At 52.0% G+C, this 24,957-nt stretch overlaps 1 protein-coding gene across 1 annotated transcript in view; it reads right to left on the reverse strand.

The window, feature by feature from the left end:
- Nucleotides 1-12,516, reverse strand: part of LOC100602723 (multidrug resistance-associated protein 6) — a 33,149-nt gene extending 20,633 nt beyond the window's left edge. Inside the window, 8 exon segments of the mRNA XM_030808681.1 lie at nt 973-1,149; nt 1,365-1,491; nt 3,546-3,621; nt 5,697-5,784; nt 7,379-7,522; nt 8,697-8,900; nt 11,406-11,498; nt 12,481-12,516. Coding sequence (XP_030664541.1) covers nt 973-1,149; nt 1,365-1,491; nt 3,546-3,621; nt 5,697-5,784; nt 7,379-7,522; nt 8,697-8,900; nt 11,406-11,498; nt 12,481-12,516 — 945 coding nt within the window.
- Between the last annotated feature and the right edge of the window lie 12,441 nt (nt 12,517-24,957).

Consider the following 24,957-nt stretch of genomic DNA (forward strand, 5'->3'; position numbering starts at 1 on the left):
GTCACGAAAGGCCTCTCTGTGAAGGTGACAGAAGTGAGGGATGAGCCCCGGGGACTCCTGGAGAGAGCTTTCCAGCAGACTGAACAGCAGGTGCAAAGGCCCTGGGGTCAGAGTGTGCTGTGGCGGATCAGGGAATATCACAGAGACTCAGGTGGCTGGAGTAAAGCTGGGAGATGATGATGGGAGATGGGGCTAATGGATACCACAGCCAGGTCACAGGGACCTTGCCAGGGATTGTCACGACTTGGGCTTTGACTCTGAGGTAAATGGGGAGATCACCTGAGGTCCAGAGTTTGAGACCAGCCTGGTCAACATGGTGAAACCCTGTCTGTACTAAAAATACAAAACTTAGCCGGGTGTGGCGGCGTGCGCCTGTAATCCCAGCTACTCAAGAGGCTGAGGTGTGAGAATTGCTTGAACGTGGGAGGCGGAGGTTGCAGTGAGCCGAGACTGCAGCACTGCACTCCAGCCTGTGCAACAGAGCAAGACTCTGTCTCCAAAACAAAACAAAACACAAAACCACAAGTGGCGGGCTGGATTTGGCTTGGGGGTCACAGTTTGCCAATCCCTGCCCAATCCATAGCTCCAGATGCATATATCCTGTTTCCTGGACATCTCTATCCAGACCCTTTGGTGAGGCCCAGAGAGGGGAAGCAATTAGACCAACATTACCCAGCAAGGCAGGACAGAGTAAGACAGGAGTCTAGGTCTTCTACTCTCAGTTGTCAGAGAGCTCCTCGCTGCCAATCCCTGCCACAACTCCCTGCCTCTCTCTTTCTATTTCTGTTTATCAATTAATGATTATGTATTGAGCACCTAGCATGTGCTTGACGCTGAGCTGAGCCCTTTTTTGCCCCTACTTCCCTGACCATTCCTCCCATTTCTCCATCATACTGCCCATGATGAGTCAGGGACCCAAATGACCCCCAACTGCAATGTCTCCCTGTCCCAAAAAGACCCCAAAACTCTCACCTGCTCTCCAATTGAAGTGTGGACTCCCTCAGGGAAGCTGTCCACATCTGGCTGCAGGGCACAGGCCTCTAGGACTCTCTCCAGCCAGGGTGGGTCCAGCTCCTGCCTGAAGCACACATTCTCCACCACAGAGGTGTTCTGCACCCAGGCCTCCTGGGGCACGTAGGCCACAGCACCCTAAAACACAACTTACTTTGGTCAGAGGAGGATGATGGGGACAGAGGTGGGATAGATTTTGAGGAGCAGTGGGAGCTGGGCTCTCAGTGGTGGGTGGGAGGTGGAGAGAATGAGTGAAAGTGAGCTTGGCTGGGATGGGGAGGGTGGGAAGGCAGCGAAGAAGGGGGACTTTCAGGATGGGGACATCCTAGCAGACAGGCTGGGGGTGGCCTCACCTTGATGCTCACAAACCCCTCCACCTTTGACAGCTCCCCAAGGAGGGCGGACAGCAGGGAGGATTTCCCTGCCCCCACTGGACCCACAACAGCCAGCAGACAGCCCTGGGGCACGGTGAGGTTTATTCTGGACATGCAAGAGGGGAGACATGACCTTGGTTAGGGTTCAGCCCACCTGTGAGGGAGGATGAGCCGCAGATGGAGCTGGGCTTTCCTGCTCTGGGAGTCTCCAAGAGGGCCTGTGGGGCCGTTCTTTTTCACAGTCCTTGTCTAGCCATTTGAGCAACCATCCTGTGCACTCTGTGCGCGTGCACACGCACACAAAGCGTGCACACATGCATGCACATTTGCACACTCCACAAGCATGCTAGCGTGCACAGCAACACAGTGTGGGCACACATCCACACACACACAAGTGTGTGCACATACCCAGTCAATCCATGCTCACACACATACATGTGTGCACACATGCACACCATGCACACACATGGCTGCATGTCAACCCACATGCACACACACACACACACAGTTGACTATAGCCTGAGGGTTTCACCAGCCTGGCCTCCTGCCTTGGCTCTTGCGATAAATAGGCTCTTTCCTCCCTCCCTCCCCCTGCTCTTGGTCCCGCCCCACTCCTGTCTGTGTCCCGCGGCCCATCCTCCACCCAGTGACCAGAGGGGTCTGTTAAAACCCAAGTCAGATCATGACGCTTCCCAGCTAAACCCGCCAGCTCTCCCATTTCACTCAGGGTCAAAGCTACAGTCCTGACGATCAGGAATGACGTCTCCTGCCTCCTTCCGCTCTGTGCCTCAGCTGCTCGGCCCTGGCCACGCCGACCTCCTTGCTGTTTCTTGAACACAATAGGTCAGTGGTTCTCACCTGGGGGTGACTGCATCCCCCCGGAGTCATTCGGCAAGATCTAGAGACATTTTTGGATGTCACAACCGGTAGGGGGTGCTGCTGGCATCTAGTGGGTAGAGATTGGGGGTCTGCTAAACATCCCACAATGCACACGACAGCCCCCAACAAAGAAGTTTCAGCCCAAAATATCAACCATGCTGAGGTTGAGAAACCCAGGTCCAGGCACTCTCCTGCCCCAGGACCTTTGCTGATGCCATTCCCACCGCCTAGAAGGTTCTTCTCCCAGACCGGGCATGGTGGCTCATGCCTGTAATCCTAGTCCTTTCGGAACTGAGGCAGGTGGATCACTGGAGGTCAGGAGTTGGAGACCAGCCTGACCAACATGCTAAAACCCATCTCTACTAAAAATACAAAAATTAGCTGGGTGTGGTAGCATGTGCCTGTAATCCCAGCTACTCGGGAGGCTGAGGAAGGAGAATTGCTTGAACCTGGAAGGCGGAGGTTGCAGTGAGCCGAGATCATGCCATCGCACTCCAGCCTGTGAGACAGAGCAAGACTCCGTTTCAAAAAAAAAAAAAAAAAAAAAAAAAAGACAGCTCTTCTCCCAGACACTCCTTCCTTATGATCTCAGCTTGAATGCCAAGCCTTCCCTCGCTAGACATGCCATCGTACTCTGTCCCGTTGCTCTGGCTTTCCGTTTGGGCCTCACCTCTATCAGCATGTCACCCCAAGAGAGCAGGGCCCTTGTCTGTTTCTTCACCCTATCCCCAATACCTAGAACAAAGCGTGGCCCGTATCTAGTGCTCTATCGATGAAGTGAGTGAATGACAACCAATACAAATACTACCCAGGGCATATTCCTTCCCTTCTTAGGGAGTTTCAGGGCTGGCTGAGATTTTTGGACACAAAGACCAAGCGATAGAGTTGGGGGCTATAGGTGATCATGACCTCGGACTGATACAGGAGGCACAGAAGTGAGCACAGCTGATAGGGCTGAACCTTGGGGCTCCTCTCGGCCAGCCCTCCCTTGGCATTGTCTTGGCCAGCCTGGGAGCACAAGGGTGTCTCCCCCTGATGGGGGAGGCTCAGATGCCCTGGTCCCCATCTGCAGGAGATACTGGTCTATGCTGTGCAGGTCCCCACCTTCAAGAGGTATAGATGCATCCTGGGAACCTCCCCAGCAGAGCCCCAGCCCAGCCTAACCCACCCTCCAGTCCCAGGCTAGAAACCTACACCACCTCTCAGGTGGGAGGTGGCAGGAGCCCCACACATCTTCTCCCTAAAAACATGAGGCTGGTTACTACGGGTGTCGTTCTGTACCTGTGGAGGCAGGGAGGGCTTTCCTGGGACCAGGCGAAGGTGGCACTGTGTATGGTGATGCAATCCTTCCCAGCAGCTGCAGGGCACAAGAGGCCATTTACAGGAGACCCCTGACCTGGCCAGCCTCTGCATCTGAGAGGCCCCCAGGCACCAGCCCCCGCCCCCTCAGGGGCAGAGGCTGCAGGAAGAAATCTCTCCCACTGAACAAATTGTCCTGCTACTCACTGGCTTGTGTGTGACCCTGCAGGGTTCTTGTTCTGTCCGTGTCCCATGGCTATATAATCCAGGGGGAGGCAAACTGTGGCCCAGAGACCAAATCCTGCCTGCTGCCTATTCTTATAAATAAAGTTTTATTGGAACACAGCCACAACCATTCATTTCTATATTTCATGCTTTGAGCAGTTGTGACAGAGACTGTGTGGCCCACAAGCCTAAAATATGCACTATCTGGTCATTTATGGAAAAAGTTAGTGAATTTCTGACATAAATTATCATCAAATCCCAGCCTTCCCAGAGTGAAGGGGCTGTTATTAATTTCACTGTGGCCGGCACAGTGTCTTATGCCTGTAATCCCAGCACTTTGGGAAGCAGACGTGGTAGGATCACTCGAGGTCAGGAGTTTGAGGACAGCCTGGCCAACATGGCAAAACCCTGTCTCTACCTAAAAATACAAAAATTAGCCAGGTGTGGTGCTGGGCGCCTGTAATCACAGCTACTAGAGACTAAGGCAGGAGAATTGCTTGAACCAGGGAGGTGGAGGTTGCAGTGAGCAGAGATCACGCCACTGCACTCCAGCCTGGGTGAAATAGGGAGACTCTGTCTCAAAATTATTTTGATAATTATTATTATTATTATTTCACTGTGATAACAAATGTAATTAGATTAGTGGTTCTTGATCCTTAACACATAGAATCGCCTGAAAGATTTTCTAAGAATCAAAGCTTTCATGGCTTAGCCCAGATCAATTAAATCCATCCTCACAATTAGCTGCTATGACGACTGACAGGCCCATTTTGGAGATGGGAACACGGAGGCTCACAGAGATTATCTACTTGTCAGGACCACCCAGCTAGTCAGTGCTGGGGCTGGGATTTGGACCTGGGCAGTTCAATGCCACAGGCTAGGCTTCTTACCACTATGTGGGTGTTTTCCAGGTACACAGTTTGCCCAGGTTCTTCAGTGCAACAAGGGGGAGGGTGTCTTGGCCCGTGGCCTAACAGAAGGATGGGGTGGAGGGGGAAGCCCAGGTAACTTGAGCTTGGTAAGTCTCATCGTGCAATGGTGCTTGAAATGTTGCTGTTTTCTAGCTTGATCAAAATGCTGCCATGCTTATTACCTTGGACTTTCTGCATGAGGACAAGGACCTGGTCTGTTAGAGCAGGAGCCCTCAACCCCCAGGCCACAGACTGGTACCAGTCTGCAGCCTCTCAGGAACTGGGCCATACAGCAGGAGGTGAGTGCAGGGCAGGTAAGCAGAGTGTCATCTGTGTTTACAGCCACTCCCCATCACTCCCATCACCGCCTGAGCTCCGCCTCCTGCCAAATCAGCAGCAGCAATAGATTCTCATAGGAGCACGAACACTTGTGAACTGCGCACGTGAGGAATCTGGGTTGTGTGTTCCTTGTGAGAATCTAATGCCTGATGATCTCTGTCTCCCATCACCCCCGTTGGGGTCATCAAGTTGCAGGAAAACAAGCTCAGGGCTCCCACTGATTCTACATTATGGTGAGTTGTATAATTATTTCATTATATAGTACAATGTAATAATAATAAAGGGCACAATAAATGGAATGTGTTTGAATCATCCCAAAACCACGCACCTCACCCCGGTCCATGGGAAAACTGTCTTCCACAAAACCAGTCCCTGGTGCCAAAAAGCTTGGGGACCACTATGTTAGTGTGTTCCCTGTTGTACACCCAGGATGGTAGAAAGTGGGCGCTCAATGAGTGGTCACTGAACGGCTAGCAGAAAGAACAGCAGCACGGTGCCAGTTTCCAAGTGACAGGCAGATGGCGTGATCTGCACGTGCCATCCATTGCCCGCAGCCCCCACCTCCCCCCAGTGCTGATGCCGGCTTGCCATTATGGGCCGGGGCGGCCCCCACATCCCCCATCCCTCCCACACCCCTCCTGCCAGACTCAGCACTCACAGCTTCCAGAGGAACTTGAGTCTATGGCACCAGGGTCAACTTCTTCCAGGCAGAGGAAGGCGACCAGACGGTCAAAGGACACCCGGGCCTAGGAAAACCGAAGCCGCAGGTCACCCAGCAAGAAGAGCAAAGAACTCGGGTTTTGGGTGTCGGTGTCACAAGATGTGTGGCAACAGCTTCCTGTCTACCAAGCTCTGTGCATAGGAGGCGTGAGGACAAAGCTTTCTAGTTATGGGAAACGATGCAACCCGAGTGATGACCTTGATGGTGGCGATCTCCCACCTCTGCGCTCCTACAAATCAGTGACACCAGAACAAGCCAGCTGCCATTCTGCAGACAAGATCTGGGAAGAGGATGGTGGCTTTTCCAACAAGGTTATCAAGCCATTATGTGGAACAATTTCAAATGTTGTCCACCTGGGGGCGCTCTCTCCCAGTCACAAACCCATTTTTGGGGAAGAAAGAGACCAGTTGTTAAAATCGAGATTAGGCCACGTAATCATGCCGGTAATCCCAGCACTCTGGGAAGCCAAGTGCAGGAGGATCACTTGAGGCCAGGAGTTGGAGACCTGGGGAACATAGCGAGACTCTTTGTTTCTACAAAAAAGTAAAAAATTAGCCGGATGTGGTGGCCCATGCCTGTAGTCCCAGCTACTCAGGAGGCTGGGAGGTAGAAGCATCACTTGAGTCCAGGAGTTTGAGAATGCAGTGAGCTGAGATCGTGCCACTGTACTCCAGACTGGGTGACAGAATGAGACCTTGTCTCAACAAATAAACAAATCAATCAATAAATAAACAAATAAGGCGGCCGGGCACGGTGGCTCATGCCTGTAATCCTAGCACTTTGGGAGGCCAAGGCGGGCGTATTACATGAGGCTGGGAGTTCAAGACCAGCCTGGCCAACATGGTGAAACCCTGTCTCTACTAAAAACACAATCAATCAATCAGTCAATCAATAAGACTGGGTGCAGTGGCTCATGTCTATAATCCCAGCACTTTGGGAAGCCAAGGTGGGCAGATCACCTGAGGTCAGCAGTTCAAGACCAGCCTGGCCAACATGGTGAAATCTCATCTCTACTAAAAATACAAAAAAACAAATTAGCTGGGCATGGTTGTGCGTGCCTGTGGTCCCAGCTACTTGGCAGGCTGAGGCAGGAGAATCACTTGAATCTGGGAGGCAGATCTTGCAGTGAGCTGAGATTCCACTACTGCACTCCCGCCTGGGTGACAGAGTGAGACTCCATCTCTAATAAATAAATAAAAATAAAAAATAAGAAACATAGAGATGGCTCAGGTATGCTGCCGTTTCTTGTTTTCATCATGCTGAAAGGACTAGAGATAGCAAAGGAAGAGAAACAAAATTGCTTTGTATAAAAAAGGGAACTGACATGATTGCTCGTACGTGGAATTGCTGGGCAGATGGATAAGTATGCATGTTCTGAGGGTGTTTGTGGAGAGGTCTGCACATTGCCCTCCAAAGGCTGACCCCTTCCAGATGTATTTGCTGTACTCTCTGCCCGCCTCTGTTCTTGCCCCTGCTCGCCTCTTTTCCAGCTCCACACCATCCGTCTGCCTCCCACCCTGTCTTCCCTCCCCTCTGCAAATGGCAGGCGTAGGGAAGCTGGAGCCAGGTGTAGCCCACGCACTCTCCCAGGATGGCTCCAGCCCTTGCACCCACCTCACCTGGACGAGGGAGTGGATGGAGAAGGGCAGGAAAGCCTGGGCCTTGTTGAGGATGTTGAGAACCGTGAGAGTCACAAAGCCTTTCTCTGCATCCATAGCATTCTTGGCCACCAGAGTGTGGACAGCAAACACCACCAGTGCGACCTGGGGGGTGGGGTGGGGGGGACACGTGGGGCAACAGTGAGACACACAAGCATAGACAGGGTAGCCCGGGCAAGCTGTGGTGCCTGCACAGTGCATGTGGCCCACCCGCCATGTCCACATGTGCTTCCCTCCATAGATCCCACTTCCAGTCCTGCTAACACACGTCCTCTCCTCAGTCATAAGCTATGCAAGGCTCTCTCTAAACACACAGCGCATTGCTAAAGGCAATGAATGTGCAGCCCCACGAGCCTGGGGAGAACCTGATGCCTCTAGGTTCCAGGCATTGGGGGACGGCAGAGTTTTTGATCTTGGTAGCATTGTTGTTGTTCGAGACATGGTGGAACTTGTGATTCTAGGGTCCCTTGGAAGATGACTCTAAAGTTGCAGGCAGGAGCAGCACTTGAGGGCTCTAGGTGTTGGTGTCGTCTGTGGTCCTTTTTTTTTTTCTTTGTTGAGATGAAGTCCTGCTCTGTCGCCCAGGCTGGAGTGCAGTGGCATGATCTTGGCTCACTGCAACCTCTGTCTCCCGGGTTCAAGTGATTCTCCTGCCTCAGCCTCCCAAGTAGCTGGGATTACAGGCGCCCACCACCACAACCGGCTAATTTTTGTATTTTTAGTAGAGACAGGTTTCGCCATGTTGGCCAGGCTGGTCTCGAACTCCTGACCTCGGGTGAGCCACCCACCTCGGCCTCCCAAAGTATTGGGACGACAGGCCTGAGCCACCATGCCCTATGTATCAAAGTTTTTAAAGTTGTGGTTTAGGAAGGTTGTTCTGACAGCAATATGAAATAAATTACAGAATGGCAGGACAAGGATCATGTCCAGTGACAGGGTGGCTACGGACATCTGCTGGCCAGCATCAGGGAAGTCACTCTGACCCAGGATTCTACCTCTGCCGCCCCCCTGCATCTGTACCCTCCTCCCCACATCGGTAGAAGCCTGGAACTCTCTCTGAGAGTTCAGCAGACTTTATCGGCCACTGCCACCTTTGCTAGAATAATATGCTTAATTAGTTCTTGTAGAAGACAGCAGGGACCCAGAGAGAACAGGATCCAGAATGAGTGGGTTTTGAGGGACACGGTGGTAGGATCTGGGGGGCTCCACCTACCTCACCCTGCCCCCACCCCCGCACTCCTTCCCCAGTGCTGCCCAGCATAGAGACGAATGACGTCACCAGAAATGTAGACACTTGGAAGGACACCAGCGACACAGAGAAGAAGAGGCCGGAGGTCCGCAAGGCGCCCAGCTCCTGGCCTCGGATGCCCAGGACTCTGTCCAGAAAGGCTCCCTCCCAGCCATGGAACTTGATGGTCTTCGAGTTCCTGAGGATAGAGCTGGTGAGCCGTGCCCGTGAGTCCTTCTGCCTCATTTGCTCTTCCTGGGATCGGAGGGAAAAAGAGAGATGAAGACAGGGACAGTTGAGAATTCTTCCCTGCACCCCGACAGCCACCCTTCAGCAAATCCCATTCATCTCGCCAAGCTGCGTCCCAAACCTGTCTGCCTCTCAGCATCTCTGACCCTCAGTCCTGGGCCTCCAGTCCCAGGTTGGAAACCTACACCACTTCTCAGGTGGGAGGAGAGCTGACCCTGGGACAATGCGCCCCATGGAGGAAGCCTCTGATGCCCGGAGAACAGAGGCAGCCTGAGCCCGCCTGAGCCCACCTGGGTATGGCACCGTCAGGAAGGCTACCTGGAGGTGGTTGATGCCCGAGCTACGTCTTTTTTTTTTTTTTTTTAACTTTTACATTTTTTGTGGAGGTGGGGTCTCGCTATGTTGCCCAGGTTGGCCTCGAGCTCCTGGGCTCAAGTGATCCTCTGCCCTCAGCCTCCTAAAATGCTGGGATTACAGCCTGAGCTACATCTTAAATGACCAGGAAGTGGGTGCTGAGCAGGCAGAGGCTGGAGCTGGAGAAGAGGGAGAGGAGGGGCTTGAGACGGGGGTGGGGGTGGGGGCTGGGGGTGCGGAGGTTGGGGGAGGCAGCTAAAACCCAGGCACAGGGAATGGCATGACTCAGAGGACACTCCGTGTGGCCAGAGGAGCGCGTCGGCAGGGTCGCTTGGCACTTTACGGTCAGGCAGAGGAATTCAGGGTCTCCTGTGCTTCACACCATGGGGCGGGGGGGGCATCATCAGAGGGGCAGCTGCCTGGAGAAGGTTTTTCTTTTTGAGACGGAGTCTTGCTCTGTCGCCCAGGCTGGAGTGCAGCGGTGCGATCTCGGCTCACTGTAACCTCTGCCTCCTGGGTTCAAGGGATTCTCCTGCCTCAGCCTCCTGAGTAGCTGGGACTATAGGCACCCGCCACCACGCCTGGCTAATTTTTGTATTTCTTTAGTGGAGACAGGGTTATGCCATGTTGGCCAGGCTGGTTTTGAAATCCTGACCTCAGGTGATCTGCTCGCCTCGGCCTTCCAAAGTGCTGGGATTACAGGCGTGAGCCACTGTGCCCAGCCTACAGTGTTTTAGAGGAGGCCATGCAGGAGGCTGGAGAAACAGCACAGGTGACAGACGGACACTGGGACAGCTGGGCCAAGAGAGGAAATAAGTTCCTTCCATCCATCCCCCATCCCTCCCTCTCTCTTTCCCGCCTTTCCTTCCTTCCCTATGTCCTTTCTTCCTCTCTCCTTCCCTTTCTTCCTTCCCTCTTTCCTTTTCTTTCCTTCCCTCCCTCCCCTCTTTCTTCCTTCTCTCCCTCATTCCTTCTCTTCCTCCCTCAATTCTTTCCTTCCCTCCCTCCCTCCATCCTTCCTCCCCTTTCCTGTCTTTCCTTCCCTCCCTCCTTTTCTCTCCTTCCCCTCCCTCCTTCCTCTCCTCCTTTCCTTCTTCCCTTCCTCTCTCCTTCCCTTCTTCCCTCCCACCTTTCTTCCATAGTTCACAAACACTTACTGAGAACCTTCTGCCTGCCAAGCACTAACTAGATGCCGAGTCTGCCACAGTGAGTGGCCTGTGCTGTTGCAAAGCTTCCGGTTAAGGTGAACAAGGCAATCAATCAACCCCTGCCGGGTGCTTCCTGCAGGGCCCTGTAGGATGTGGGAAGTGCTGTTGCGGGGGGGGGGGGGGGGGGGGGGGGGAAGCAAAAACAAACCCAGGGCAGGCAAAGGAGAGGCTGCTGCTGGGAGGAGAGGGATGGACGTGTGGTTTCCTTGCTGGAGGGTGGTGAGGGAAGCTGCTCTGACTGCAGGGAGGTGACAGAGGGTCTTTGGGAGTGAGGGTGATCCAGGCGGAGGGAACAGCTAAAGGGAAGTCCTGGAGGGATGTGTGAAATCGGGCAGGTTTGAGGATGGGGGATGTGGGGGCGGGAAGGCAGGGAAGGAGGGGAGACGGGTAGAAGGTGAGGTTGGAAGCAATGAGGCCAGCTCAGGGCAGGCCTGGTGGGCCACTGTGGGGTCTTTGGCTCAGTCTGAGGAAAATGGGGCCGCTGTGGGTCTGAGTAGAGGAGGGGTGCAACATATTCGGTCTGCATCGGTCTCCTCTGGCTGGGAGTGGAGAGAGGCTGAGGGCAGAAGCGGAGAGTGAGCCAGGGGGCTTGCTGCTGTGACCTGGGTTAGAGACCATGGGGTTTGGAGAGCCTGTGCTGGGAAGGGTGACATTCTGGATGCATTTTGAAGGTGACGCCAAGCAAATCTGCTGACAGATGGGATGTGAGAGAAAAAGGCATTGAACTGACCCAGGGCCTGTGGCCTGAACACTGGAGGGACGGAGCCACTGTCCATTGAGGTGGTGGGGGGAGGGGGTACAGGTCTGCATGATGGGCAGCTCACAGACGACAAGAACAAAGCCAGACCGGTGGGCTCGCACTCAACTCTCCCCTCCCCATCTCCCACCCCAGGACCTGTTGCTTCCTCCCTACTTCCTGCCTGGTCCATCCCTTTCCCAAAAGCCAAACCTGATGGTGGTTCCTCTTCTTGGTAATGAAGAAATTCAGAGGGAGGAGGCTCAGGAAGACAGCGATGGCAGTGAGGGCAGAGGGGCCCAGGAGCTGGGGACAGAAGGGGCAGGATGTCAGGAGATCCCGAGGAGCCCAGCTCTCAGAGGCATGTGAACCAGAGCGACTCCATCTTGAATAGGGGCTGGGTAAAATGAGGCGGAGACCTACTGGGCTGCATTCCCAGACGATTAAGGTATTGTAAGTCACAGGATGAGATAGGAGGTCAGCACAAGATACAGGTCACAAAGACCTTCCTGATAAAACAGCTTGCAGTAAAGAAGGCGGCCAAATCCCACCAAAACCAAGATGGCTACGAGAGTGGCCTCTGGGCATACTCACTGCTGCACTCCCACCAGCACCATGACAGTTTACAAATGCCATGGCAACATCAGGAAGTTACCCTATATGGTCTAAAAAGGAAAGGCATGAATAATCCACCCCTTGTTTATCATATCATCAAGAAATAACCATAAAAATGGGCAACCAGCAGCCCTCTGGGCTGCTCTGTCTATGGAGTAGCCATTCTTTGATATCTTTACTTTCCTAAAAAACTTGCTTTTGGTCGGGCACGGTGGATCATGCCTGTAATCCCAGCACTTTGGGAAGCTGAGGTGGGCGCATCACCTGAGGTCAGGAGTTCGAGACCAGCCTGGCCAACATAGTGAAACACAGTCTTTACTGAAAATATAAAAACTAGCCAGGCGTGGTGGTGGGCACCTGTGATCCCAGCTACTCGAGAGGCTGAGGCAGGTGAATAGCTTGAACCCGGCAGGCAGAGCTTGCAGTGAGCCAGGATCACACTACTGTACTCCAGCCTGGGCGCCAGAGTGAGACTCCATCTCAAAAAACAAACAAACAAACAAACAAACAAATGCTTGCTTTCACTTTATGGACTCGCCCTGAATTCTTTCTTGCACGAGATCCAAGAACCATCTCTTGGGCTCTGGATCAGGACCCCTTTCCTCTAACACAGCTGCAGATCCCGAAGGTGATCAGACTTGGGTCCTAAGATGGGAATGTCAGGGAATCTGACAAGGGCAGCCACCAGGTCCCAGGGATCTGTGTTCATGGGGGTCTGCTGTGTCAGGAGATGCCTGCTGAAGGTGGGGTCCTTCAATGTCAGGGAGGGGAACGGCCCTCTTACACGATGGGGAGAGAGTTTCAAGACAGATCGTGCACACACACAAGTGGGAATGGGGGGTGTTCCCGGCCACAACGGTGAAGTTGAGACCTATGGAATCAGGACCTGGTTCAAATCCTGACCCCGACACTTTTGAGTGTGGCCTTGGGGCAAGTCACCTCCCTAAGGTGCAATTCCCTTGTCTGCAAAATGGGAATAGAGTTGTTCTCATTTGGCATTTCCTCTTATTGTGCTTATTTTCCTAATCTTCATTTCATCCCTCACGAGGGTTGTCAGATTTAGTAAATCATCATACAGGATGCCCAATTACATTTGAAGATAAAGAATGAGTAAGGTTTTAGTCTAAGTCTCATGCAATATTTGGGACATACACTGAGAAATTCTTCCGTTTGTCTGAAACTCACACTTCACTTGATGTCCTATGTTTTCTCTGGCAACCCTGCTCCCCCACCAACGTGGTGATTTTGGGATAGTAATCTTCCCCTGGCCACCAACTTTTGCTTTAAAACCACCAGGGCTCATGACAACAGTATTCATAAGAGTCAGAAAGTGGAAAAAACCCGAATGTGCATCAACCAGTGAACAGATCAACACAGTGTGGTCTATCTGCACAATGGCATATTATTCCACAATAAAAGGAAATGAAGCTACAACATAGTTGAACCTTGAAAACATCACGCTAAGTGTAAAAGCCGCCAGTTACAACATTCCACCTATTGTGATGCCATTTATATGAAATGTCCAGAATAAGCAAATCAAGAGAGAGAGAAAGATTAGTGGTTGCCTAGGGCTTGGGGGGTGCTGGGGAAAACAGGGAGTCACGGCTGATGGATTGGGGTTTCTTTTGGGGGTGATTAAAAAAAGTTCTAAACTTGATTGTGGTGATGGTTGGACTGTGTGATTTAAGTGGGTTAATTGTATGTTGTATGAATTTTTTTTTTTTTTGGTTTTTTGTTTGTGTTTTTTTTCAGACTAAGTCTTGCTCTGTTGCCCAAGCTGGAGTGTAGTGGCACGATCTCGGTTCACTGCAACCTCTGCCTCCCAGGTTCAAACTATTCTCCTACCTCAGCATCCCCTGTAGCTGGGCCTATAGGCATGCACCACCATGCCAGGATAATTTTTGTATTTTTAGTAGAGACGGGGTTTCATCATGTTGGCCAGGCTGGTCTCGAACTCCTGACCTCACGTGATCCACCTGCGTCAGCCTCCCACAGTGCTGGGATTACAGGCATGAGCCACTGCGCCCAGCCTATGTGTGTGAATTACATCTCAAGAAAGCACTTATTAGAGACCACTAGGACCTCTGCAGAGAAGGAGCTCCCACCCCAGAGAGAGGATGAGAAACTCAGAGACCAACTTGAGAACCAACCCTGCCAGCAGCTGCTGTGTATCCTGGGGCTGGTCACTTTGCCTCTCTGACATTCAGTGGCTTCCCAGGGCAGTTAGACCAAAACCCACCTGGAAGGCCCTGCAGGACAATCACTGTGCTGACCTCTTCTCCTGCCCCCCATGTCCTGGCACACCATGGTCTGGCCACACCAGCCTTTTTGTTTTGTAAACAAATTGAGCTCATGCTGGTCCTGAGGCCTTTGCACTTGCTGTTCCCTCTGCCCACAACACTGTTCCCACATCTTCTCCCTGCTGGCTCCTTCCTATGTCAATGTAACCTCCCCAGAGAGGGTTTCCCTATCCCCTGCCTGGGCTGCCACAATGACACCCATCACTCCTCAACCCACGGCATTGTCTTTTTTTTCCCCCTTCAAAGCACTTAATAGTATCTGAATTTTTTTTTTTTTTTTTTTTGTAGAGTTGGGGTTTCAGTATGTTGGCCAGGCTGGTTTTGAACTCCTGGCCTCAAGTGATCCACCCATCTCGGCCTCCCAAAGTGCTGGGATTACAGGCGTGAGCCACTGCGCCTGGCAAATTTTTTGTATTTTTTGTAGAGATGAGGTTTCGCCATGCTACCGGGGCTGGTCTCAAACTCCTGAGCTGGAGCGATCCTCCCACCTCAGCCTCTCTATGCGTTGGGATTACAAGTGTTGGGAACCACCACGTCTGGCCCTGCTGAACTGCTTTATGAGGGAGGGAAGTGAAGCTCAGATGGGTCTGAAGGGCAGGCTTGAGGTCACACAGCTGGGGAGATGAGCGGCCGGGGATTGAACCCAGACGTCACCAACCCGAGCCTGCCAGCTTAACTCCGTGCTTCACCTCACAACCCTCATATCTCTTGCATCACGTATGTCCTCAGTTTCTCTCAGCCCCGAGAGCCAGGACTTTAATTACCATCATTCCCATTTTTGCCATAAGGACCCTGAAACTCATCAGGTCCAAGGTCCTGTTCCAGGAAGGCGCTAGACCCTGCCCTGAGGTCAGCTGAGTTGAAGCCTGGTGCTCCCGTCCCCTGGCCATAAAGCACCGAGACTCTCTCTCAATTCAGTGCTGCAGGGACTAAGGTGGTTTTCCACGTTGCTTCTTTAGGGGGCTCCATCCAGCTCCCACCCTCATGCCCCGATGAGCCGCCTTCCCCGAGTGGCTGGTGGCAACCTCAAAGAGGCCAATGTGGCCCTTCAAGGCGCCAGACACCCCGAGCGGGAGGAACCCTGGGGCTGCCCCTACCGTTCTCCTCTGGGTCCTGCTCCTGCTCTGTGCTGGCATAGGTACGCAGGAACTCAGCGAAGGCGCCGTCTCGGGCCAGCAGCTCCTGGTAGGAGCCCATCTCAGAGATCTTGCCGCCACTCATGACGATGATGACATCCACCTGTGGCAAGTAGCTCATGCTGTGCATGACCAAGATCCGCGTCTGTGGGCAAAGGGGACACCCGGCCACGTCAGTGCACATGTGTGAGACTGCCTAGCTTGGCAGAGGAATGAGCCGACGAACACCTGGTGGGCAGAACTCAGGTCTGAAGGTGGGACATGCACCTGCGATAACAGCATTCAGGAGCAGCTGAACCTGTGCACACGGTCCTTTAACATGCATGTGCAAAGGGCCTGCCACACCTCAGGTGCTGAGCTAAAAGCTGGGGAAGGGGAAGGAAACAAAGACCCCTGCCCCAGATTCCAGGGCCACAGGAGAAACGAACACTAGTAGAATAGTGCTTGGGAATTCGAATCCACGTCTGACAAAAGCCCTGTGGCTCTCTCCACGCCATCACGTGTGTCCACGTCCCAGCTTACCCATTCAGCGTGGGAGGGTCGCCCCTGGCCCAGGTGAATGTGGCATTCCTCACGGTGATGCTGTTCGTGCCCCCGCCTACAAAGCAGAGACAACATGTCAGGCACAGGCTGAGCTGTGGGACTCCACATGAACAGAACGCTCTCTTTCTCTGCTTGAGTGGTTCAACCCCAGATGCTTAACACAAATAGCGCTAGGCATTATTATCTGGTGACATCAGCCACAGGTTCTGAAAGAAGAAACTCAACCTGTAGTTTTGGAGGCAGCCCCAGACCCAGAAAGCAGAAGGAAACTGCAAGAAGCTTTGTCCTTGTAAGATGGGGTTGCGCCATCTGGACGATCATCTTGGGAGATGACTGCACAGGCGGGGGCCCCACAAGAATTACTCAGTGCTCTCGACGCCCTGGCCCTTCTCAGGCAGGTTCGGGGCAGGTCCAGCTGGGAGGGCCGAGCAGTGGCCAAGGTCAGTGGGAAACAGATGGCGTCCACATGCAAACCTCTCTCCACTGGGGTGGCCTGCATCAGACCGCTGGGCCCTCCTTGAGGTTCAAAGGGAGGTCGTTCACCCTTCTCCCCATGTCCTCTATCTGTCTTCCCCCCCCCAGCCACACCACCCTACACACATCACATCACAGCAGGTGGATCTTTCTAAAACACCCATCATGACAAACTCAAAAAAAGAGGATACGGAACAGGAAGTGTGGTATGAGGGCAAGGGGGAGGGGAAAGTGTTGGAGACAAAGCCCACGTTAACTGGCTCTGTGTTTCTGTCTTCTTCTGAGACAGGATCTGGCTTCTGCACCCAGGCTGGAGTGCAGTGGTGCGTTCTCGGCTCACTGCAACCTCCATCTCCCAGGCGCAGGCGATTTCTCCCACTTCAGCCTCCTGAGCAATTGGGACTACAGGATGTGCACCACCACACCCAGCTAATTTTTTTGTATTTTTTGTAGAGATGGGGTCTTGACATGTTGCTCAGGCTGGTCTCGAACTCTTGGCCTCAAGTGATCTGCTTGCCTCGGCCTTCCAAAGTGCCGGGATTACAGGCATGAGACACCGCGCCCGGCCAGCTCCACACTTCTAAGGCTCCTAGCACCTCTGTCTTCTTTTACTCTTCTTCCTGTTATTTTCCTTTTACTTCACATCTCTCACTTAAAAGCAGGCCAGTCGCAGGGGCTCATGCCTGTAATCCCAACACTTTGGGAGACCGAGGCGGGCAGATCACCTGATGTCAGGAGTTCGAGACCAGCCTGGCCAACATGGTGAAACCCCATCTCTATTAAAAATACAAAAATTAGCCGGGTGTGGTGGTGCATGCCTGTAGTCCCAGCTACTCAGGAGTCTGAGACAGGAGAATCTCTTGAAACCAAGGCAGAGGCTGCAGAGAGCCAAGATCGTGCCACTGCACTCCAGCTTGAGCAACAGAGTGAGACTCTGTCTCCAAAAAAAAAAAAAAAAAAAAAAAAGAAAAGAAAAAGAAAAAAGATAAAACAGAAAAGCAACTCTCTGAATTACAAGCCACCTTAAGACCATCTGGAGATAACACAGTAGCATTTTTTGTTTAAGTTGTCAAATGAAGAAATAACTTCCTCCATACATCAAAAAAACAAAAAACCTACAGAGAGAGGAAGGTGCTGGTTAACCTAGATTAACTTTCTCCCTCAGCTCTTCTAAAAGAGTGGATGTGGAATGAGGAAACTGGGAGTTGCTATTTAAGAGATTTAAGAAAAGCCACTGGAGAGAGAGAGGTTGCAGAGAACGGTTAGCTTGGGAGCGGGGAGCAGCCAAGGGGACCCCCACTGGCTAGAGCGTGCTAAACATTCCAGAAAGTCCAACCACCTAGGAGGCCACTATTAGGGCAGGAAGGAGGGGCTGCGGTGTGGGCGGCACCCAGGGGCCTAGGGGTTTCCTGATGCTTGCATTGAGCTGTGAACAACTTCAGTAGCAAGAAACCACCCCCCGCCCACCGCCGGCCACCTCAAATTTCAGCCTGTGTTTAGCAGAGAAATTTGACCCCAGAGTAGATGGAAACATTCCCTTATGATGTGAGGGGATGCGGGACACTGGGACAGCAGAAACCAGACGACCACAGCCCAGGGGTGTTGGGAGGCAGCATCCACTTGGGCCACGGTTCTCAACTGGAGGCAACTGTGCCCCTCAAGGCACATCTGGCGATGTCTGGAGCCACTTTTGGTAGTCAAAATTGGGGTGGGTACTACTGTATCTAATGGGTAGAGTCCAGAGTTGCTGCTCAACATCCCACAGTCCCCAAGCACAAAGAACAATGTGTCTCCAGATATCAGTAGCACCCAGGATAAGAAACCCCACACCAGGGGGCTGAGCTGAAGATGCTGAGACCATCTCGCTCAGACCAGAGACGTGACAACTCCCGTGATCTGTTTAGCATCTTCTATACACCAGGTGCTGTGTCAAACATTTTAGGTGCCACTAAAGATACCTGAGCGCCTGCGAGGTGCCAGACACAGCTCTTGCGGTATAACCGACATTTACACACATTCAGTCTTCTGACCACACTCATTGGACTCTGGAGCCAGACTGTATGGGTTTGAATCCTGGGGCTACCACTTCGTAGCTGGGTAGCCACAGGCAAGTTACTTAACTTCTCTGTGCTTTTTTTTTTTTTTTTTTGAGACAGGGTCTCACTCTGATGCCCAGGCTGGAGTACAGTGGCATGATCATAGCTCACTATAGCCTTGAACTCCTGGGCTCAGCCAGTAACTCCTGCCTCAGCCTCTCAAGTAACTAGGACTACAGGTGCACCACCATGCCTGGTGAATTTTTTAATTTTTGTAGAGACAAGGTCTCACTACATTACCCAAGGTGGTCTCAAACTCCTGGCCTCAAGCAATCCTCCAGCCTTGGCCTCCCAAAGTACTAGGATTATAGGTACGAGCCACTGCACCCAGCCTGTGCCTCACTTTTTCATCTGTAAAATACGGCTGACAATCATGCAATCAACTTCAGAGGGCTGTGGTGGGGTGTCTATGAGGCAGTGCACACAGAGCACTTCCCACAATGCTTGGCACATAGTAGGTGCTCAGTAAATCTCAGTGAGGTAACACCCTATGGCCAGGAAGAGCATGGACTCTACTGACGGGCTGCGGGTGTGAATGCTGGTTTTTCTTTTGATCAGCTGTGCAATCTCAGGCAAGTTTCAGAGACCACTTTCTTCATCTGGAAAATGGGGGTTTCCACCACTCTCCTCCAGGGGTGCCACGGTGGGTAATGGACAAGTTGGGACATTGACATTCTTGGAACAGAATGTGCATGACAGGGGCGTTATAAGTGAACGTGTCACTGCACTTACTGCCATTAATATTTATTATTATTATTATTTTTTTTTTTTGAGATGGAGTCTCTCTCTGTTGCTCTGGCTGGAGTGCAGTGGCGTGATCTCGGCTCACTGCAACCTCCGCCTCCTGGATTCAAGTGATTCTCCTGCCTCGGCCTCCCGAGTAGTTGGGATTACAGGTGCCCAACACCATGTCCAGCTAATTTTTGTATTTTCAGTAGAGACGGGGTTTCCCCATGTTGGCCAGGCTGGTCTCGAACTCCTGACCTCAAGTGATCCACCTGCCTCAGCTCCCCAAAGTGCTGGGATTACAGGTGTGAGCCACTGTGCCTGGCCTAATATTTATTATTAAATGCCTAGAGAGATGGTTACAAACAACATCCCTGGCTCAGGGGGATGGGCTGGGAAACGATAAATTAGCAAGCTACAAAACAAACAAATCTGCCAATAAAAATGCATGGCCGGGTGCAGTGGCTCACATCTGTCATCTCAGCACTTTGGGAGGCTGAGGCAGAGGGATCCTTGAGCCCAGGAGTTCAAGATCAACTTGAGGGACAAAGCAAAACCTTGTCTCTCCAAATAAAAAAGTTTAATATTGGGGAAAAAAAAAGGCCAGGAGAAGAGGCTCATGCCTATAAGCCCAGCACTTTCGGAGGCTGAGGCAGGTGGATTGCTTGAGCTGAGGAGGTCGAGACTGGCCCGGACAACATGGCGAAACCGTCTCTACAAAACATACCAAAAAATTATCCAAGTATGGTGCTGTGTGTGCCTGTAGTTCCAGCTACTTGGGAGGCTAAGGTCAGAGGATCACCTGAGCCCGCAAAATCAAGGCTGCAGTTACAGCTGTGACTGCGCCACTGCACTCCAGCCTGGGTGATGGAATGAGACCCTGTCTCAAAACAAACAAACAAACAAACAAAAATCCAAGTAACACTCGGCCAAAGAAAGGTACTTTTGTTTCCCTTATCTAGATAAAACTGAGGTTCCGACCTAAGTCTACACAGCTTGTGGGTGGTGGAGGCTGGCCAGCCTCCAGAGTCCTCATTTAGCCCAGAATAGAATCAAGGTCAAAGCCTTGGAAAGTGACTCTCAGGGGGAAGCCTCAAGCAGCTGCTGTCCCTCAGCAAGAAAACAAAAATGCAAGTGCAAGTTCACCCTCCTGGGAAGTCTAAGACAGGACAGAAGCCCAGGAGGCCAGGCTTCCCTTCCCTTCTACCGGCTCTGCAGAACCCATGTCCCCCGGGGTCTTGCAGACAAGCGGCTGGGCAGAGTCAAACCTGAGGGCAGCCAAGGCAAAGAAATGCAAGTAGGGAGGACCCAGTAGGAGATGGGAAGGCAGCCACTTCCAGAAACCAGGACCGAACACACACACACTGTCTTTGACAGGCCGTCGCTCGATGCTGTCAGGTTCCAGCTCCTCATGGGAGAGAAAGATCCTCAGGCGTTTGAGGGAGACACTCGCCTATGCAGAGAGCAATGGCAGGGGAGAGTTATTTTTAAAAAGCATTTTTGCAAAACCAACCACGGTTAACTTTCAAGGGTTTCCCTGGGTGTGGAGGTGCACATGCCCTCCCTTATTTCTGAAGGTCCCACATTTCTTAGAACCAGTGTATACTTTAGAATTAAACAAAACAAAACAAAAAACAAAAAAGAAACAGGTTTTGGTTCTGCTTTGTTTTAAAAGCCCACGAAAGGTATTTCAGAAAAAATGGGCAAATGACTGGGCGTGGTAGCTCAAACCTGTAATCCCAGCACTTTGGAAGGCTGAGGCAGGCAGATCACTTGAGGTCAGGAGTTTGAGACCAGCCTGGCCAACATGGTGAAACCCCGCCTCCGCTTAAAAAAAAAAAAAAATATATATATATATATATATATAACCAGCCTGGCATGGTGGCACGCACCTGCAATCCCAGCTACTTGGGAGGCTGAGGCAGAAAAATCACTCGAACCTGGGAAGGCGGAGGTTGCAGTGAGCCAAGATCATGCCACTGCACTCCAGCCTGGGTGACAGAGTGAGGCTCCATCTCAAAAAATAAATAAATACAAATAAAAATAAAAGAAGAAAAGGGCAGAGGCCTAGTGGAAAAGGGACTCTGGAAACATAGTAGCAAATACAACAGAGCCAATTCAAACAGCCCAATGGGACAGGTATTTCTGAGATACTCCAGAAAACTTGGATATGGGCTATTATTGTAAAAACTTCTTGTTAGTTTGCCTAGACATGATGACGGTGTTATACTATGTAGGAAGAAATGCACGCTGAAGTATTTGTGGGTAGAATGTAAGGGGTCTGAGATTTGCTTTAAAATTATTTGGCAAAAAAAGGAAAGAATGAAGGGATAGATAGCAGAGTTTAGCATTAAAAACAAATGAGGGGAAAGAGGGACAAGGGAGGGATACTGAAAAAGGATGAGATAAATCAACTGTGGCAAAATGTTTTGGGTTTGTTTTTGAGACAGAATCTCGCTCTGTCACCCAGGTGCACATGTACCCTAAAACCTAAAGTATAATAATAAAAATAAAAAGAAAAAAAAGAAAAAAACATAAATCAAGCCCAAGTTTATAACATTTACCAATTCCTGTGGTATAAGTACTCTCACCATGGCCAATGTCAAGCTGCCAGCACTGAACACATCACTTAACATGGAACTGATCTCAATCTTTGAGATTAAAAAATTCTCAATTTTTTTAATTAATTAATTTTTTTTGAGATGGAGTCTCGCTCTGTCGCCCAGGCTGGAGTACAGTGGCACAATCTCAGCTCACTGCAACCTCTGCCTCCTGGGTTAAAGCAATTCTCTGCCTCAGCCTCCCGAGTAGCTGGGATTACAGGCACCCGCCACCACGCCGGGCTAATTTTTCTATTTTTAGTAGAGACGGAGTTTCACCATCTTGGCCAGGCTGGTCTTGAACTCCTGACCTCATGATCCACCTGCCCCAGCCTCCCACAGTGCCAGGACTGTACAGTCATGAGCCACTGCACCTGGCCTCAATTTTTTAAAAATTGAGATATAACTTATATATCATAATATTCACCCAAGACATCTTCTCTATCATTCTTAATAGGTATACACGAGAGCCTTCAGAACAAAGACTAGACCCCCTCCTGTGAAGTCCAGAAACTTACATACTGTCTCGAGGTTACAGACAGAATGGAGGCTTGGGTCCTGGCAGAACAGGTTATGGGAGAGGGAGAAGAATTCTATTGAGGGATTGTAAGTGATTACTAGGGAGAATGATTGGATGGGGAACAGAAAGTAACTTGTGAAATTCTTTGGAATTTATAGGATCCTTGGAAACAGTCACTGTCTTGAAAAAGGGTCTGTTCAGATGTGGTTACATTCTGGGTCTTCTTTGCTGTAAAGGGTAATGAGATAACGGGGGGGCGAACAAGAACAACTGTTCTCCTTCGTGATTCAGTCCTTTCTTTTTGTAGATGGGGGAAAGTTTCTTCCTATTGATCTCTAAGGGTGTTGAATTCAAAATGCTCACTATACCAGGGAGCCATATTTTGGGGTGAAATATTTTGGGATTTCCTTCACCAGAAAGAGATGTACCTCATGATATCACCACCATACAGATACAATAGGTGTAACCTGAAAGCATGGGTAAAGTAAAATAATCAGGAAGTGGGGAGTCTTGAATGTTACCTTTGCTTTTCATGTAAGTTACTTGATGGTAGGTTTACGTAAGTTAATTGTTAATGATGGCTGTGCTGAACAACTGGCTTGCAAAATTCCTGGAAATTCACAGATGTGCTTTCACAAGCCAGCACAGGTCAGCTCGGCACAGGGAGCGTGTCACCTCTTAGGGATGGGCTGCAGGGGAAGAGTCTGAACGACTGAGCAGAAATAACCAAAGGTGAAGAAGGAACGAGAAGAGAAGAGAAGCTGGCGGCTTTGCGGAGCTGACCGTCCTAAGGTGCATGCAGCTATGCCAGCCACTGGCTGTCTCCTCGGCCATTTCCTTCTCATTTCTGCTCTCCCAGCCCCAGGAAAGGCCTGAAAGAGGGGGGTACCAGGTATGCAGGATGGTCACAGGGATCCGATTCCAAAGCTCTGCTGAGGCAGGCCCAGTGGCAGGCTCAGAGCAGAACAACCCAGCCGCCTCGGACCCAGGGCCCCCAAACTCAGCCCTGGAAGAGCACGTGGATTACCGCGTCTCTCAAACCTAGGCTGTGCACAAGGCACAGAGTATGGCCACTCGGGCTTGTCTGGAGGCTGGGAAACTCTGTCCTGGCTTCTCCCTCACCTTCCACCCTCCCTCCTTGCCGTTCTCCAGAGAGAGCAGAAAGAGTCCGCCAGGGGAATGACAGACCCCAGGCCCGGGGGCAAGCCTGTCACCTCTCCATCCCTATGGGGTGCAATGGTCTCCACCGGGCAAAGTCCATAGCCCGAAGTCAAGCGCAGAAATGTCCCCCGTCCAAACTCTGGCCTTTTGGCCCAGCCCCACGAAGTTGGGTTCATCGTGTCACATCTGAGAGCAGAGGCAGAACCAGCTACCTGCTCCCCATCTCCTCTCCCACAAAAAGACCACAAATAGGGGCAGGGATCCAGCCAGCCCGGCCGCAGGGAGGGAAACCTGGGCCCCTCGAGCCCCGGGGGGAGGGAGGTGTCCTAAGAGCTGTCCTGGGAACCGCACCCTCCCCAGGCCGGTGGGGGGTGCAGGTGTCCTGGTGTCCGGCGGGGCCTGGACTCTGTCCCTGTGGCCGGGTGGGCAGCGGAGCCTCCGTCTCCCGCCCGGGGACCCCGCACGGCGAGCGCCGCGCCGGTCCCGCCACGCCCCGCAGGCTCCGTCCCCGCGGCCACTCCCCCCCGCGGGCCCAGCCGAACCGCGGCCGCGCTTCCTGCACCCGGGACCCGACAGAGGTGAGTGCGCCGGGCGGCCGGGGCGAGGGTTGACGGCGGCGCCAGCGCGGGGACGCACCCGGGAACGGCTGACCTTCAGCGAGGCCGGCTCCCCGCCAGCTACCAGGGCGGAAAATTCAAATCCAATCTGTGGAATAAAGGCCTTCGGGGGAAGTGGAGCAGGAGAAAGACTGGGGTAGGTCTCTGTGCTAGGATAGGATACAAATGGATGGGGCTCTTGGGGCCCAGGGACTTCCCACCTTGAGGGTGTCATGGAGTGGTGTCTGGGGGGACACCAGGCCAGAGGGGCTCCCTTGCCCAAGGTTCCTGGAGTGGGGGCAGATCTCAAAAGTCCAGCACTGTCCGGACCCGCTGAGGACATGACCTTTCATGGGTCAGCTGCAGCTGAGGCACCGAGAGGAACACTACGGGAGCAGTCCAAGGACCCAGGCCCAGGCTGGAGGTCTGGGCTCCGTGGCATCCCTTAAAGCTGGTGAAATGCTATTCCACCCTGGCCCAGAGAGAGGAGAGAGGAGAGAGGCGAGAGGAGGAGGGAGGGGCACACTAGTATTTACTGAATGCCCGCCTGGTGCCAGGTACTTTTCACACATTATTTTATTTAACTGCCTCGTTTTATCCTTCCATCTATTCCCTCATTCATTTATTCAGCAAAACAGGCACTCTGCTGGGCTTTGGCCTGAGCTGGAGGGAGCTGGTCACTGCCTGTGTAATTCACACTCTACATGGGAGACAGATTATAATTCAGAGTGACCGGGGGGAGGTCTGCACTGCTTCTCCTTCTTGCCCAAGATGATCAAAATCAAACTAAGTGACCCCCAGCAATACACCCCTGGACCAATAAGCCCCAACCATCAACATTCAAGGGTCCCTTCTGTATCCACAGCATCATACACACCAGTCACTGAGAGAAGTCCTAGGATACCTCTTAGTCACTTTTGGGTTTCAGTTCAGAATCACCTCTTCCAGGAAGGCTTCCCCAACTTCCCGCCCTCCAGACCAGGTGCTTTTTACTTTGG

Source organism: Nomascus leucogenys, unplaced genomic scaffold (genome assembly GCF_006542625.1).
Source record: "Nomascus leucogenys isolate Asia unplaced genomic scaffold, Asia_NLE_v1 000599F_183625_qpd_obj, whole genome shotgun sequence".
In the NCBI taxonomy this organism is placed as follows: Eukaryota; Metazoa; Chordata; class Mammalia; order Primates; family Hylobatidae; genus Nomascus; species Nomascus leucogenys.